The 16911-nt window shown below is 35.6% G+C and overlaps 1 protein-coding gene across 4 annotated transcripts in view; it reads right to left on the reverse strand.

Moving 5' to 3' along the window:
- Positions 1 to 311: 311 nt before the first annotated feature.
- Positions 312 to 16911, reverse strand: part of SLC35F5 (solute carrier family 35 member F5) — a 29903-nt gene continuing 13303 nt past the window's right edge. For all 4 annotated transcript variants that reach the window (XM_038142578.1, XM_038142575.1, XM_038142576.1 and 1 more), the window contains 12 exons: positions 16213 to 16275; positions 14969 to 15050; positions 13413 to 13603; positions 12188 to 12269; positions 11749 to 11836; positions 11134 to 11198; positions 10697 to 10801; positions 10060 to 10219; positions 8546 to 8636; positions 6238 to 6392; positions 5692 to 5780; positions 312 to 4768 (listed from right to left, as the gene is read on the reverse strand). In XM_038142578.1, coding sequence (XP_037998506.1) covers positions 5699 to 5780; positions 6238 to 6392; positions 8546 to 8636; positions 10060 to 10219; positions 10697 to 10801; positions 11134 to 11198; positions 11749 to 11836; positions 12188 to 12269; positions 13413 to 13603; positions 14969 to 15050; positions 16213 to 16275 — 1164 coding nt within the window. In that variant the 3' untranslated portion in view covers positions 312 to 4768; positions 5692 to 5698. The remainder of the gene's footprint in view (positions 4769 to 5691; positions 5781 to 6237; positions 6393 to 8545; positions 8637 to 10059; positions 10220 to 10696; positions 10802 to 11133; positions 11199 to 11748; positions 11837 to 12187; positions 12270 to 13412; positions 13604 to 14968; positions 15051 to 16212; positions 16276 to 16911) is intronic.

A 16911-nucleotide genomic window follows, 5' to 3' on the forward strand; every position in this document is an offset into this window, starting at 1 on the left:
CTGTTCTGGCTAAAGTAACTTTACTGGAAAAACAAAGAAAAAATGCCTCAAAGTGATGAGACTTTTAAAAAATTTAATTATATAAATTAATATATTCATGTTAGAGATTTATACTGATCTATCCCAGAATCAGGTTATGTATTATCACAGCACTGCCTAACCCTGAAAGTTAATGTCACTATCATGCCAGAAGTGCAGCTTCAAAATCAGCAGAGTAACTGCTCATTTCTATGGCAAAGAGGACAATTAAGTAGAAAATCACAACATTTCATCACCTTAGAATGGATGTTTCTCCAAAAAATAACAGAGTGTTGGGCAGAGTAAATTTTATTGACATCTTTAAATGCTCTCAACATTCTCAGCATAATTTACCTGATAAGCCTAAGGAAATTCAACATGGAAGTTACATGACATGAAATGTTTGAGTGAAACCTAGAAATGTTTGCAGTGATTTTAAAAGCAGGAATTAGTTATTGGCTCTCACAACATATGGTATCATCCATATTTCCCTGAGAAATCATGCCCTGAAATGATCATGTAAAACAAAATACAACATTAATGAAATCGTGGATTAGACAGGGAAAAATGCATAACAACAGTTTGCGAATCACATAAATGCTACTGGAGTTAAAACTATTCAATCACAGGCACTACATGTGACAGCCAGAACAGAAATGATAACTAACTCAAAACTTATGCCAAGTAAAGGAAATTGTTACAAAGTACCATCCTACAGTTAGCCATATAACCCAACATTGTGATATTAACATTAATTTGTTGATTTTTGAGCATGCCAGTTCTTCACTTCAATTACACTCTGCCTTTCTCAGGTCTATTTCTGTATGAAATTCAAAGTGTGTCCATAAACTCAGCCTATCCCCAAAATTTAACAGGTTTTCCCTGTCCTCTGATAGCTCAGTTTAGCTCAGTAACATAATTCCCCTAAGACAGGAGGATCTTCAGTAGGGAATAGGAAAAATAACATTCAACATTAAGAAAAATGGAACCAAGAATTACAAAGAAATCGTTTTGCCACCTTATTTAAAGCCATCACAGCTGTGAATAGCAGTACCTAGGCACGAGTATTGTGACAGGAATGACAAAATACAGCAGCACACACCAAGAAAAGCAATTTGCAAGCCCTCCTGTTTTTGTCAGTACATTCCAAGGAGGTCTGCCATGAACAGACCAAGAATCACCTGCAGTTCCCTGGGTTGAACAACAGCCCTGCTCAACACCCCATTTCCACAAATACTCACACAGGGACACACAGGCTGTGCCTCAGCCTCCAGCTTCTGAGTCTGTGTGCAGTCCCTGCAGCCCAGCCAGACCAGTCCTGTCCTACAGCCCCTACCCCTTACAGGCATTCCCAGAGGCCAGAAGCCAAGAGCAGGATGCACTGAACATTGGGAAAACCAAAGAGCAAGCCCTCAGTGCCTTCAGGAGCACTCATGTGCCCCAGACTTTGTTACAGATGTGGCACTTCCATCCCTTGCTGAACCAGAACTCTATCAGCAGCAGCCCCTTGCAGGGAACACATTTTCAGTATGACTGAAACCTAACACAAAGTGGCCAGAAAAACTGAAATCCTTTTCTGCCTTTGAAGTGCAGCACACTGCTCATCAAACTAGCCAAGACTCATCAAAACCCTAAAAGCAAAGGCATGCTTTGTAGCTTTTGGCAAATTATCATAATTTCCTTCATATATAAAAACCAAACAGCCCCAAAACCTCAATTGCACACACAGAAGAAATTGTTGGTTGTCTCAAAGGATTACAGGAATTAGTTCAACTGTTTGACAGAGCAACACATAGTATTCATTCACCATTTTGCAGGCCTGGGAAATCACTGTTCCTTAACCATTGGGTGACAATCAAAGAAATGCTTGACATTATTTTTCTAAAGAATATGTGGGCTCCTACAAGACGTAAGTCAGAATGAAGCCATTCCCAAATTGAAACAGTAAGAGCAATGACAATATACCCTACCACGCAGAGCTAAAGCATTCACGAGACAGCTCCTTCACATTCCAGTTGTGTCACAGGGAAGAAATACCCAGCACGTCTCCATTGCATCAGAGGTACCTGAGAATCAAAGCTAAATCTCTTGTGCATTTACCAAACATCCATTAGAGAGCTATGCAATTTACATTTCAAATCAGACATTTATATTTATAAAATATCATTGTACTAAAAATCACAAGGTTTTGTAGAAAAAGCTCCATCACATTCTATTAAATGCAGGAACAATGCTGTATGTCATAGCTTCTGTAATTAAAAGTGTAACACGTTTCCTGTAACTACAGGGGCACCACTGTTTAAAAATCCTTTCTGCAAGGACAGTTTGTTTTGTTCCTACTATTTAAAGAATTGTAATTTAATGCAAAAACACAGCTTAAGCTACCTAGTGCCCCAAGATAAAAATATTTCATATCTCATTAAAAAAAAAAAAACAAAAACAAACAACCACATTTTTGTGAAAAACATTTGGAAAGCCCTGACTTTGAATTTACTGAATGTTCTTCAACATTCCTGGGGTCAGAGACAGAAGAATATTCTCTTAGTGCTTCTTTTCCTAACCTCTCAAACTAATGAATAATGAGAATTAACAGTCATATACATGGGAGGCTATGATGAGCTTTGACTTTAAGCCATGAACATCAGGGCAAATATGAACAGCAACTGCATATTTGATATTACAGATCCAATCCTGTCTGCATGACCAATTGCAAAAAACAGTCATAGAAAATTTTGCTACAAATATTGTCATTGCCCATCTGAAAGCAAACTTGGTTTTCCCAGGCTTAATGCACTGATGCCACAGTGCCACAAGTCCCAGCTGATTCCATTTTGGAGTTAATGCCTGGTATCAAATATTCCACAGGATCTCACTGAAACATTTAATTAACTGAAAAGAGACTTTTTTTTTTATTGTGAGTAGGCATTAACAATACCTCTTGAAAAATGTTAAAGCAAACATCCTCTAAATTTGTCATAATTTTGAAGGACAAATCCAAACCCAGGGAAACTCCACTGATCAAAAAATGCCTGAAAATTCTACCCAAATAAAATTAGTTCAATATACTGCATTTGCGACCCCACTACTTGTAGGGTTTGGAAATTTAACTGTGAAATTTAATTGATTTACTTGTCTCTTTTGGGTTTGTGATTTTGTTGTGGTTGGTTTTGGGGTTTTTTTAATTCTTATTTAGGGTCCAAGAAGGACTTACTATTTCATCTTAAAGACATGCCTCAGATCCCCAAAGTTTGTAGTGCAATCCAGTATTAAAAACAAGAAGGAAAAACTTGATAAAGGTTAAATAATTGAACAGAATAGCCCAGGTTCATTTTGTCTTCCTACTCTACACACAGTCCTTCAATTCCAGCTGCTAGCTCGATTTCTTCTATAAATGTAGAGTTTAAGCATGTTGCTTTCCTACTTTACCTCTTAAATAGTAGTTATATTACCAAAACACCAAAATTGCTTTTGGGAGGATCATTACTGAGTGCCAAAATATGGACAGGCATTTCTGCTATGTCATCCTTCTGTATATGCGTGGAAAGACACTAGAAATACCCTACATTATTAATAACCTTGTTATGTGGAAGAAAATACTCCTGGCTAAAAATCCATCTTACATTTATTATAAAAAAACTCAAATCCATCAAAAGCCAAAATTAACTTTGATCTAAGTGTCTTATAGGCCAGGAGCTGAAAAATGGCATTGAGTAATTTCAAATTTTCCTGAACATAATTATAATAGCTTTTCTGGATTCAAAAGGATTAAACACTGCAGTGGAAGGAAGATAATTATCAGTATTAGAATAAATTTATTAATACAGCTGGGGGGAAAGAAAAATCAATGCAAACACCTTTCCTCTTCATATTGCTTAGAAGATTAGCGTAATGCCAACCCATTGATTGAAAACTTCCACAAATGAATTTGATCTCTTTTACAATGTGGAAGCTAAACATGAAAATTTCCATGTCTGAGAGACAACTGGGACTGAGAATGGGTTACAGAACCAGTCTGTTTTAAACCATGTATAAGAATGTATACCCAAATGTATTGTAATTAGAAATATTTGACCATTCACTGAAATTTTAAGCATTCCTGATTGCTGGGCAATTTTTTTGATTTTTAAACATCAGCACCCATTACCATGACAAGGCTACTCAAAATGGCCTAAGACATTATATTTATAGTGTTCCAGGACCGTACAAAGATCCTGCCTCAGTAATTATAGGAATGCACTTAATAAATTATTTTTCTGTTTTCATCTATTAATATGCAAATAGTTTATACAACATAAAAATTTAATTTGTACCTACTACAGGTAACATATCTATTTAGCTTTTCATCTGAAAGCCTGTAAGACTTGATGACCTGCAAACTTATTTACATAACTCACTTTAAAGTATCTTTTAAAAATAATATTGTCCAGCATTTAACAAAATTGTGACTTAAAAAAGAAAGAAATCACTTAACAGCATTTGCTTTCTTGATTTTGTCAAGTAATGTCACCAGCTCAAGTGTTATAAGGCAGGTTGGTTGCTCAGACGGACTAAGACTCCCATGGTGACAGGCATGTAGTAGATCTGTTCATTTATAAAATCAGATGAAAGCAAGAAAGAGAAAAAGTTTAGAGTTTCAAAAGAACTGAAACTTCTTATTTTTACTACAAATTCAGAATAGGCACTGAAACATGATTCCTTAGGGACTTTTCCAGAAGATTGTCTCTTCGCTGGGCATCAATCCATTTTCAAACTGAGAAGAAGAAGAAAAAAATTATCAGGGGTACATAACTCAGGATTACAAAAGAGAAATTACCATAAGTATTTGTTTCCATCTTACTAACAAAGGAAATAACCCCATGTCTTAAGACATCACAATTACTGTTTTGGTTAGAATCTTTTTAATTTCATTATTAGATTTAACCAACATTGGAAAATAAAAATATGTTTCTCATGTAATTCTGCACACTTTATTGAAAACCCTGAAGCACAGGGCTAGGAGAGTTCTAAACTTTGTCTGCTTTAATGCTCCAGGCCAGTACTGACAAACCATGTAATCTTCCTTTTAGAGATTTATGCAACCTCCTCTTAAAAGTGGGATATTTTGCAAACTCTTTAGCTATTCTAGTCTACTTTCCCTGTGCTTATCATGAGCAATATTTAGTCTAATATTTAATGCAATTTACCAACTTAATTCTTGTCATCCACAAACACAAGGGCTCCTTTCTACTTTCTGGACCAGTAATGATAAAGTCTGTTGTTCTTTAAACTTCCCTGCGTGGTTGGTGTTTTTCATGAGCTGCAGAAGCCCAACACGAGACCCCAACAGCACTGAAGAGTGAATTAATTACTTCAGATGTCTTCCAAACACATCACCCATGCCAAGAAGTTGTATGACTCTTCTGGTGTATTGACTCACATCCAGTTTTGGATGAATTTTGTAATACAGTTTAGTAAAAAACTGAATTTCAAAACCATTGACCAAGAACTGTGAGATAAAGCCTGGCAACAAGTAGTAATAATAACTTTGAAGAAACACTTTAAAACTCTGTCCATCAATAGAGAACAAGACTGACTGCATGCTCTTTAAAAATGTGTCCTTGCATAACACAAATGCCACCATGAAAACCAATCCTCACCTTTCTGTGCATTGTTTGAGGTTTATTAAAGGTTTACCTTCTGTCTATGAACAGCAGCCATCTCCATCCTGTGAAACACTATGCATAGGGATGAGGCTTTCACACTGCTCACTTTCTTCTGGCATTCTTAAAAGAAATACATTTATTTCAAGTCATACAGTAATGTTAAATTGGTTGTTATGAAGCCAACATAGGCACCAAGTATGCAGCTCTTTGAACTCTACCCATTTAAACCATGCAAAGACTCCTTAAATTTATCAAGTGTACTCAAGTTTGCACAATTTTCACTGCATGTGCTGGGTACAGGAATTATTACAGATGCATTAAGGGAAAAAATTGTGACAACCACTAGGAAACTTCTTTTAAAAGGTAAACAGACTTTACATCTTTCCATTTTCTGAGTATTGCATAGGTTAATTGTATGAATGGATTGGCAACCACTGCTATTAAGAAATTAGTGCACCTGAATATAAAATCAGGTAAAAATAAACAGAGCATGAGTATCGTGGCTTATAAAACACCATAGGCTTATAGGATATTGGAAAGGCTAAAGAAACAGGATTATAGTTTGTGACTGCCCTACCTCTGAATTCGATGTTTTCTACAAATAAAGGCAAAAATTCTTCTGATTCCCACCATCACTGGATCCCAGTTGTTATAGTGACACAAGAGAGTTGCAATGAAAAATGAAAAAAATACAGGTACTGCTCCTGCAAAAAATAACCAGGAAAACTGCACCTGGAATTGAAACACAAACATCATTCACTAGATTGCTCAAAAAAGAATTGACATGCTGTATATTTGGAATGATTATTATTGTAAGTTTGAGATGCAGTTTGAGTTATTTTAAACAGTGTGAGTTATTTTGTACAATTTCTATAGTTATTGCTTCTTCTAAGAATTGTATAACCTGTTCCTACTGATTCGTTCTTAACACTGGAACATTGTGTTTGCACTGGGAGCTGAATGAAGACTGCTATTTCCAAATAGTCTCAGGTTTAGGTTTTTTGTTGTGTTTCTGGTGCCAAGGAAAAAGTCTCCTAGACGTTCCATGGGTTGGAGAGCAGCGATCTTTAAAGCCCATTCCAACCCAAACCATTCCGTGGTTCTGTAACTCCAAACCAAGGGCACAAGGACAGGAAGAGCCTGGGACCTGCCTCTCAGGATGACAGAGCCATGAGCCGTGGGCACAGCCCCCCCGTGTGGAGAGAAGATCCAAAACTGAAGGCTTTGGAGAAAACACATTCAGCTTTGGCACCTGGCACTGATGATCCTCCTCAAAGACCACATCAACTGCAATTGTCAAACCCTGTGTTTCCCAACTGACTTCTAATGAAATTCAGAACATGTAAGTTGCCAAAAGGAATTAGTCATTAGAAACCTGGTTGTAATTTCCTAAGATGAAGATTTATATTAGAAAATTACAGAAAAATAAATACCCAGGAAGTTAATAATTATGAATATTGTATAATTACCATGCCATTTGACAGTCATATGAAGGCTGAATGTATTGATACATTAATCTTTACACTCCATGGTGTGATTCCTGGGGTGTCCTGTGCAGGGCCAGGAGCTGGACTGGGAGATCCTGATGGGTCCCTTTCCAGCTCAACAGTTTCTATGATTCCAGGATTATTAGCCATGCCAGTGGCATTCTTGTGCAGGGTTTTTTTAAGCAAAAACAAGGCTGGCCAGAGGCAGGGCAGCTAAAATTTCTGTCAGGCTATCTGAGATGTGGACACCTGAGACTTCAACGAGCACAGGGCTTGGCTTAGGATATTGTGATATCTGTATGACAGAAACAGACTTGCGCAAATACACCTGTCCAAAAATCCTCAAAGTCTGCAGCACTTTGCCTTTAATCAGGGTCCCTCGCTTGTGCTTCTAATACCAGTAATTTATTTTCTAAAATGTAAGACAGAAAGGACTTACTTCCCACAATGTGAGTTTAAAAGGTAATTTGCCCTTTTGTTACCAATGTCAGCTGAAATTCATCCAACAGAGCTTTGGAGATGTTTCTGCTATTTGAAATGCCTCCGTGTTGCATTAGTACATGAAGAATAAATTAATTTTACAAGATCTGGACTCTGTTCAGAATAAACAGTCTAGAGATTAGGCTAGTTACTGGGAATTAGAAAAGTATAGTCATTTTTCAGTGCATCCCAAAAGAAAGTTTACATGAATCACTTCAGAAGACAACCTAAAATTTTTATACATGGACACACAAATCTACATATAAAATTTGTTTTTTTTCTACCAGCATTAGCTCACATGTATTGACCTCATGAAAGTGAAATTTGGGGGAGGAGTCTAGAGATGTTTTATTCCTTGTTTCCTTTACAAGTTATTTACCATCCCACAACAATTTATGTCTCAAGTGTGTATTATGGATGCTTCAAGAGCAACACAAATACAAGTGTCTTACCAGCAAATGTTTTATTATTGTTGGAACCACTGCAGTGTTTGCTCTATTTCCATGCTGGAATATGCAGGTAAGAGTAACACAAAATATGCTGCCTATCACATGTTCATTTCAGAAGTATTTATTCAGGGTCTGACTCTTTTTGACTTTTCTTCTATTTATCGGTTTATTTTTCTGACTTATTTTTCCAAATCCACACTGATATGAAGTAAAAGCAAAACACAAGTTGTGTTTGGGTTTTTAGGACTTCATTTTTACATGCTGCACAAAGTTTCAGAAGTCCAAAGGTACTCATTACAATTTACACTTTGCTTGTGAAAAGACTGAACAGCAAAGCCTCTTTTTGGCTGGAAATATGCCAAGTGCAAAACTTGACTAATTTCTTGCACCAAATAAACAAGTACATGCCTAAAAGAATTTATTTAGAAGAAATTCTGTAAACAATGATCAAAATTCAGTAGTACCTCACCTTTTGCATGCACATGTCAGCTATTATGGACAGAGGTATTGTAAGGCTTAGGGCAAGTGTGCCTATCAGTGATGAGGTAAGAAAACAGCCCCTAAAAGACAATAAAATCATAACAATTATACAATTTAATGACAATAAATAATAATTATAAAAATGAGGTCTTACTTAAAAGTTAAAAGACAATCAAAGTAATACATCAAAGAGAAAGACATTTGATGAACTGTTAGCTACTGTTTAATAATCAAAAATTAACTCACACCATCACAAATCTGTGAAAGTGCACATAATTCTTAACTAGGCAATGGATGTCCTCTGGGTTGAGGTTTAATTCCCATACCAATCTTTTGAGATGATGGAAGTTTCCCTATTTCACATGTACTAACTTCATCTAGAAAAATCTGCATTTTGTTTCCATACCATGATTCTCTAGAGCATAAGAGACTGCTTCTGAATTTCAACCAACCTGTCCACAGAAAACTGTAAATGCATAAATGGTACAGAATCCAACAAAAATTTATCAGCAAGTTGGAAAAAAAAACCACAAAGGGTCATATCTTTCCCTACACTATTTAGTTGGTAATATGTGCTTGGGTGGAGTAAACAAGTAGGTTAAATGATATTATTTACTTCCAAAAAAATTAAAGAAGACTATATTAGTGGCACACTGGACTGGTAAAGAATGATATCAGCACAAACTCTGTAATTAGTCCCAGTCCAAAACTCTAGGGAAAAGGAACTGGAAGTAAAACTAGCTCTTTAATTGACTGGACTATCATTCTGAGTAATTAAAGAAATATCATGTATGTAAAAAAATCTGTGCACACCCATGTACTTAACCCTATGCTAGTATTTGATTTTGGAGAGACAATGTTTGAGCTTTGGGGGGTTTATGTGTTTGTTTGTTATTTTGCCTACATTAAAATTACACTTTAACCTGACACTGGATACTGAGCTGCAATTTAATCTTTCAGGATGGCACTAACATCACAAAAATATTCTATCAGCAAACAAGTTCAATTGCAAAGAAACATATGCTACAATGCATTTATACCTAGGATTGGTGTAAAAGTTTGTCAATAAACAAAAAGTTATTAAAATTCATACATAACTTTAGACTTGAAAAAACAAACAAAAATCCACACCCCCTAAAAAAACCAAAAGGTTTTTGTGGAACTCCATCTACTCCACCTTGATCTTTGACTGCAGAACTGTTACAACAGAATTCATACTCTTCTTTTGCTACTGCAACTCTGTAGCACAAAGCCTCTTTGTCTCAAATGTTAATTCCTGAATAAGCTAAACACACAGTATTTTAATTACTACAAGCACACATCAGCTACTTTTTAAAGTTAGCTGTTGTCTTAACAGGACATTGTGACACAATGCTCAAACTGCATACGTGGACAGGAAAAAAAGGAAAAAGAAAAGGGCACAAAGCCCAACCTAGACAATTTTACATCTCAACATAGGAAAGATAATTCATGTGAAATATATTCAATGTATGGAGTACATACCACAGCCAGAGGAACTCTGACAAAACTGTTCCAATAAGGCCATTGATGACAATGCACATCCATATCAGTTTATTGGGAAACTCAAATGCTTCAAATCCAGTATAGTGAAGCAGGAAGAACCCTGGCCACAGCAGCAACAGATTAAACAGTCCTACAAAACCTGGATATAAAAACAGTATTAAGTAAATCATAATAAATTTTCTTCAACATAACCAAAATCTCAGCTAAAATCAGCTATTTTGACAACATGCATATAGAAAAGCAGCCATGAAGCAATCTTTTAAATTTTTCAAAGGAAACAAATATAAGAAATTTAACCTGAAATTCACAAACTAAATTTGCATCAGATATTTACAGGTTTGAAATTGAAAAGAAAGTAAGAATTAAGAAATCTCATGAAGCCAGTGGGGCTGTCTGCATACCTACAGGAAGTTCCTCTTGTTGTTAAGGCTCTAAACAAGAAACAATTCACACAACCAGTCTCTAAAGGACTCATAACCATGAAAAGATGAGGCTTTCTCTACTTTCTTGGCTTTTCTAAACCCCTTTACCACTCACACACAGTTCAGTGCCTGAAAGCATATCATTTAATCACACATTGAATTAAAGCTTTCAACAGAGTTACTTTTGGTCTTACCAAAGAACATTGGTATGTCAAGTTTATCTTCTCTATCTACTTTCCTTTTTATCATGACTATGTAGACAGCATATAGCATTGCTCCTGCAAGAGACCAAATGGAACCTGGAAAAATGGAAAAAATACTCCCTTGAGATATGCCAAACATGTTATGCACGGTAGGATCAACTCTCCTAAACCTCTGTTGATTACAGAATCCATTACTGAATGAAAAACATGGGAAAATGGAGAAAGTTCTAGAATATAAATACTTTCCCAATATACACATAGGGTGGAAAATTATCATAAATGGCAAGTTTTAGAAGTTGAACTAAAAAGCCAGATTGTGAAATGTTACATGAATAAGAGATCTAGAGCTTGCTATATGACTACTTAGTACTGTCAGAAGATGGTACTGATCACTGCATATTCCAGGATTAAAACCCATAAGTAAATACCTATTGTATCTTTTCCAGCAGATTTTTCAGATCCAGAAAGGTTAACAAGTACCACACCACCAATGCTAGCAAAAAAAAGAAGAAATGCAAAACGTTGCTTGAACTCAGGAATTTCTTTACAAAAACAGATAAAAGAAAGAGAAAAACAAATATACAGTTCTATCTTTAGGCATTTTTAGTTAACCAAAACCCACTTCTGGAAAGTCAAAGAGAGTTCTCAACTGCTAAGGCATGATCCCAAGTTAAAACCAACCAACCCCACTTTTAACTTCCCAGAACAACACATCAGGCATTTAATGGAACAGGCTGAAAACACCGAGTGTCAAACTTTTTCACCATTACACAAAAATAAAACAAACCAAAAATAAACATCAAGAAAATAAGTTCATCTACTTCCAACAGAAATTAATCTAATTTCCTACAGGAGAATGAGATTTGGAAATGGTTCATGATATGAAGCATTTAAGAATCCTTAATTCAGTTCCTCAATTCATCTGTGAAACAAGGATTTTTAAAAGTGATGGATATGATTTATTTTCACAGATAGCACAGGTACAGTTGTCCTCTCACTGTACCAGGGAGTTTTGGACCAAATGTTCCCTCCCATTATCTTACCTTAAAATAACAGCTAATAACTTGGACAGGGTAAACCGATCTCCACTGTTACTGGGAAAGACTGCAGCTAAGATTAATGTAAAAAGCCCTGCAAGAGAAATTCAAAGGAGTTTATACAATCAAGTTTTGCCAGTAGTTTGCTCAGAAAACTACACAGCTTCAAAGCTATTATACTCCAAATATATTTCTTTAATAAACAGATGTAGCTGCAGAAGTACACATGCAGAAAGCAGGGGAAATATGAAGGTACTCTAAAAAACCTCTGCAAATACAAAATGAATTTTTTAAACACAGATATTCAATGCCTTTATGGTCAAATCCACAGGTATGCCTAATGGTCAAATCCACAGGTAAAAATGTTACACAAATCCATTGTAACGAGATTTCTATGTTATAAACAGCATTGAAATGCAAATCTGGTGGTGTAAATAAAACTTACCAGAGGTTGATGACAAGATATTAACTATGGCAACTTGGGTATCTGACAGAGCTTCTTGGTACGAGAAATTTGCCAAGAACCACTGGGGAAAAAGAAAAATAATTTTGTTATTACATGGGTAGCACCAGCAGAGCTTAAGTTTCTCAGTGCAATAAAATTCTACTTTAAAAGAAAAAACTCCAGTTATTTAAAAAATAAAATCAGAACTAGATTTTTAGCTTAAAGAGACTTCTAACTTCTATTAAAGTGGAAAGCACATTAAAAGACAGCAACAAACTTAAAACTGGCTCAACCCAACCACATTCAAGTATGTCTTTAATAACACAATAAGATACCTCAGAACTTAGGAAGAATTAAAACGACATTATAATAGCTAGTCTGTAGTAACTAAAGGTACTTTAAACTTGTTTTGGAGTGCTTCAAGATGATAACTGCACATGGGATGCAAATACATTTCAGTAATGCATGTGACATTAGTCAGCCTAATGAGGTTCTTTCAGAGTACTTAAAACCAGCACACATCTCCACTGTTAAAAACAAGCATCTCTTACATTCAATGCCTAAAAAATATTTCTTAATTCCTTCATAAAGGAATAAAATGGCACATGTTTCTTCACTTCTTGATTGAGATCTCACTAGTAAGATCTCAGACATATTCTAAAGAAGTAACCACTCTATTCTTAAGTAGAAATATTCAAAAAGCCCAAGAAGAAATACATGTACATGCCAGTAGCATCCATGAACAGAATAAAGAGGATTTGTTTCGGACATGAGGACACTACCCCAGAAAAAATTACACCACTATTTTCTGGTACATGCATCAGTGGTATCATTATCGTTGATGATAATAACAATAACAATAATGCTTAAATAGCTCTACTTCCTGAGGAAAAGCCATGATGAGTCCACACTACGTAGAATCCATTTGGCAGTAGCAGTGAAGGTGCTTCTAGACAAGGCATCACTGATGTGCCTTCTACATTTTTCTGTCTCAAAAATCCTGCCACTGAAATCTCTCTCTTCCCCCAGAACTGAGGCATGATGCAGCAACAGCATCTACCAGCAGATTCATAATTAATCTTGCACAAGGGAAGTTTTACTTCTTATAGCACACTTATAGAATAAGGTTTAATCCATTTACAGTAATCTCAATATTTATTCACTATTATTATACAAGTTCCAAATGCATCTTTACTTAAGTTTTCTGAAAGAATGGAGCACATACCACGAAGCAAAAGAAGAAGCTAATTTTTGCTACTTGGCTGGCAGTGAGTTTTCCCACAGTCTTTAAGATGGATTCCTGCTCCTTCACTGTTGGATAGGACATGCGGGACAGCTTTGCCTCCAAAGCATGGCTTGATGGCAGCTGCCGGATCTCCATGATGTTACTGAACCTCACACGAGGCTTCTTGGGTGCTGGAAAGGCAGAAAAAACAGAAAAAAGTTTTTAAAAAAGAAAAATATTCATATTATTATGAAACTTTTTGATCCAACACAATATGCAAATAAAACGATGATATTGTAACACACCATTTATTAAAATACTGCACAAATAACAGGTTCTTATCCAATATGAAGACATGCCGTCATGATTTATTAAACTAATATTTTGCTATTCAGGAGGCCCCTAATAAGACAAAGCACAATTAATTACTGTTTTCAATTAGTAAGTTGTCCACCCATGAAAACATCACTGAAAAGCACCACCCCTGCTCCCTGTCAAAAATATCAACAAAAGGTAACGATGCATTTTTAGATAGGAGTTATTCCATCTTAAAAAACGTGACATATATATATGATTTTCTTTATTTGTCTAATAATTAAAAACAAACAGCCAACACCTGCACACAATTACACCTAACTGCAAGGACAACGTTTCATTCAGAAGAATAAAGTCCAACAGCCCTCAAAGCTTAGCAGAGACCATAAAGTCACTTGCCCTTTTGAAATCCACTCTCTAACTAACCTTGCAAACTAGGATCAGGTTTTATTTAGAAGGTTATTTTATTATCATTAGCTTCCTCCATAAAGAAAACATTACACTAAACACTACAGGCAAATACTAGCTTAAATCAATGTGAAACAATACCTAATACCTAATTTCCTAAAGAAATGTAAAGGGAAAGCTGCAGCCGGAACAATTCTGAAGTGATTGGTGCATGTTGCCACAGGAAGCAGAGCCTACCAAAGGGGTTCCCAATGTGTGCCATGGAGAAGTTAAGAGAGCTTCTCTTTGATAAGCAGGGACTCTTCTGCTGAGGAGTGGCTAACTGGATGTTCTGAAGCCAACCTTCCCACAAGTCTCTGGGACAGTTAGGCCTGTTTCAGGTACTATCACAAGATAGTGAGGCTTAAATAAAACCAGAATGCACATAGACTGTTAAAATTCTTACTTTGACTGCTTTGCTCCTGCTCTAAAAAGGACAATAGCTTGTTTTTCCAGAGGCTGACTCACTGCTGCTGGTCTTACAAGCCCAGAAGGAAAGAATCACAAGTACTGAACCCAGTTGGTCCCTTGAGATAAACATAGGCTGCATCTGTAGTGACCAAGAAAGGTAAACTGAATGACAGGCCTATGTTTTCTCTACCTGAAAGTAAATATATGAGACTGCAATTCATGCAATGAGAGATTTCAGAAAGGAGAAAAAAGGAAAAAAAAAAATAGGAGGGGAGGAAGGGAAAGCACACCCTGCAACATGACAGCAGTTACACTAAACAAAAACAAAAGGAACTCCTTCACCAAAGAGCAAACATTACAGCATTCCAGAAGTCTTTACTCACTTTTCTCTGCATCACTACTATTACTGCCATTTTTTTCAGTTGGCAAATCATGAAACTTTACAGGAACATATAAAGGTTCACTCTGCAATGAATCAGTATAAGTAAAAATACAGTTAAGCAGGATATTTAAATTATTACCAGTAGCATTTATTTAGCGAATTAGAAAACTAAATAAAGAAAAACTTGGTGAATAGTAAGAGAATCAGACTTAAAGCAGGTCTGCACACGGTGGATAGATTGTCAAAATTCATGCATACAATATACTGCATGTTACCCATATTGGTAAAACACACTACTAAAAGAGAACTGTGCTCTTTTGTGTGTATCCTCATGAACACAAAACTTATGGCCAGTAAATTCACACCTACTGATTTAAAATCACAAAATAAGTCATCAACATTACAGATATTTTATTAGCTATAGCTTCCGTCCAAATTATAAACTAGAAATATGAAATACAGAATGCATGTAGAAAAAATTCAAGTGCATATTTTCTTCCCATGACCCTAATACCACTTATTTTCTCCCATAGACCTAAACATCAAAAAACTTTGGGAAGTATCTACAATATATATGGCACCTAGAAGTATTTCAAGCAATTAAAACTTTTGCTAACAAGACAAGTTTTAAGGTACTTGTTTAGATTAAATTGATAAACTGTAAAAGTGAAGTCATTAAAAAGATCTGGTACTTGGATTTTCATTAGGCTTGTTTAGGACAAGAATTTTGGCAGATGTTTGAATTAATGCAAAATTGCCCAATTTTGTAGTCACATGATCTTAATGAATTGAGAAGGCCAAGAAGATTTTATTCTTAAATACAGATACACAAAGTTGAAAATCCCCAAAAAATAAATGAAGAATACATCTGAAAAAATGTCTCTTCATGTAATGCTGTATAAAATATCCATACAGTAATTTGCAACACTCAATTCCTTTCCCCACTCTATTACAGAGATGGTACTGAGTTGAATATGTTAAGGTTTTCTCTGTACAAAATATTTTTTTGACAAACTGCTACAGAAGCATTCAATTAAGTGCTTTATTGAGCTGAGAACCCATATTTCTTATAGTAAGCAATACCATTATTTGCAGTACTTATTAGTAACATATAAGCATGTAAGTTACCAATCCCCTTTGACAAAACCTATTACACTTAAAACTGCCATATTTTATAAACAGTAAGTCAAGACAGTTGTGCCATGTTATTGTGAAGCATTCACCTTCATAAATTAAGGCACTTACCAGAGAACTGTTCACAGTGGTATCTGTTGTACAAGCAGTAAAATAACCTTCAGCATCTGCAAACTAATTACAGAAATTTTAATGTAATATATACCAAGGCAAAGTTATTAGTAACTGAAATTTCTGAAGAGTAATGTTTATTATTTTTTCCATCATTCTGTCACAATTCCCTCTCTCCTCTCAGCCCTCCTCCCCAATACCAAGAGGGCTTACAAGTTCAGTAACTAATTTCAGTACTTCTTTGTACCTCTTGAACCCCACTGAATTAAATTACCCAGGTATGAATACAGGATGAGGCTCTTAGATACAGAAAACCTGCAAAATTCAGTCTTAGGGACACAATGCCCACTAAATGATTGTGCATCTATTAACAACAATATGCTTCCTTCTTCATTTTATTAAATCAAAGTTCCTTTCCCTCCTCATTTCTGCAACTTACCAAACCCATATTCCCTGACCTGCACCTTGCTGTTCTACCATGATGGTAGCAAAATTATTTTAAAAAGCTTTTAATGTGGAGGAGAACTTAAAAGTAAGGTGTGAATGTTTCTCCAAGCAATCATTGAAATAAAACCATATAAATGGATGAGTTGTCCAGACTAATAAACACAAGACACTTTAAAGGCACTTGCAATAATTACAGAGTTGAATATTTAACTACAGCCCTTGAAGGGGAAGGAATTTTCTAACAGCACATTG

Source organism: Motacilla alba, chromosome 7 (genome assembly GCF_015832195.1).
Source record: "Motacilla alba alba isolate MOTALB_02 chromosome 7, Motacilla_alba_V1.0_pri, whole genome shotgun sequence".
Taxonomy (NCBI): domain Eukaryota; kingdom Metazoa; phylum Chordata; class Aves; order Passeriformes; family Motacillidae; genus Motacilla; species Motacilla alba.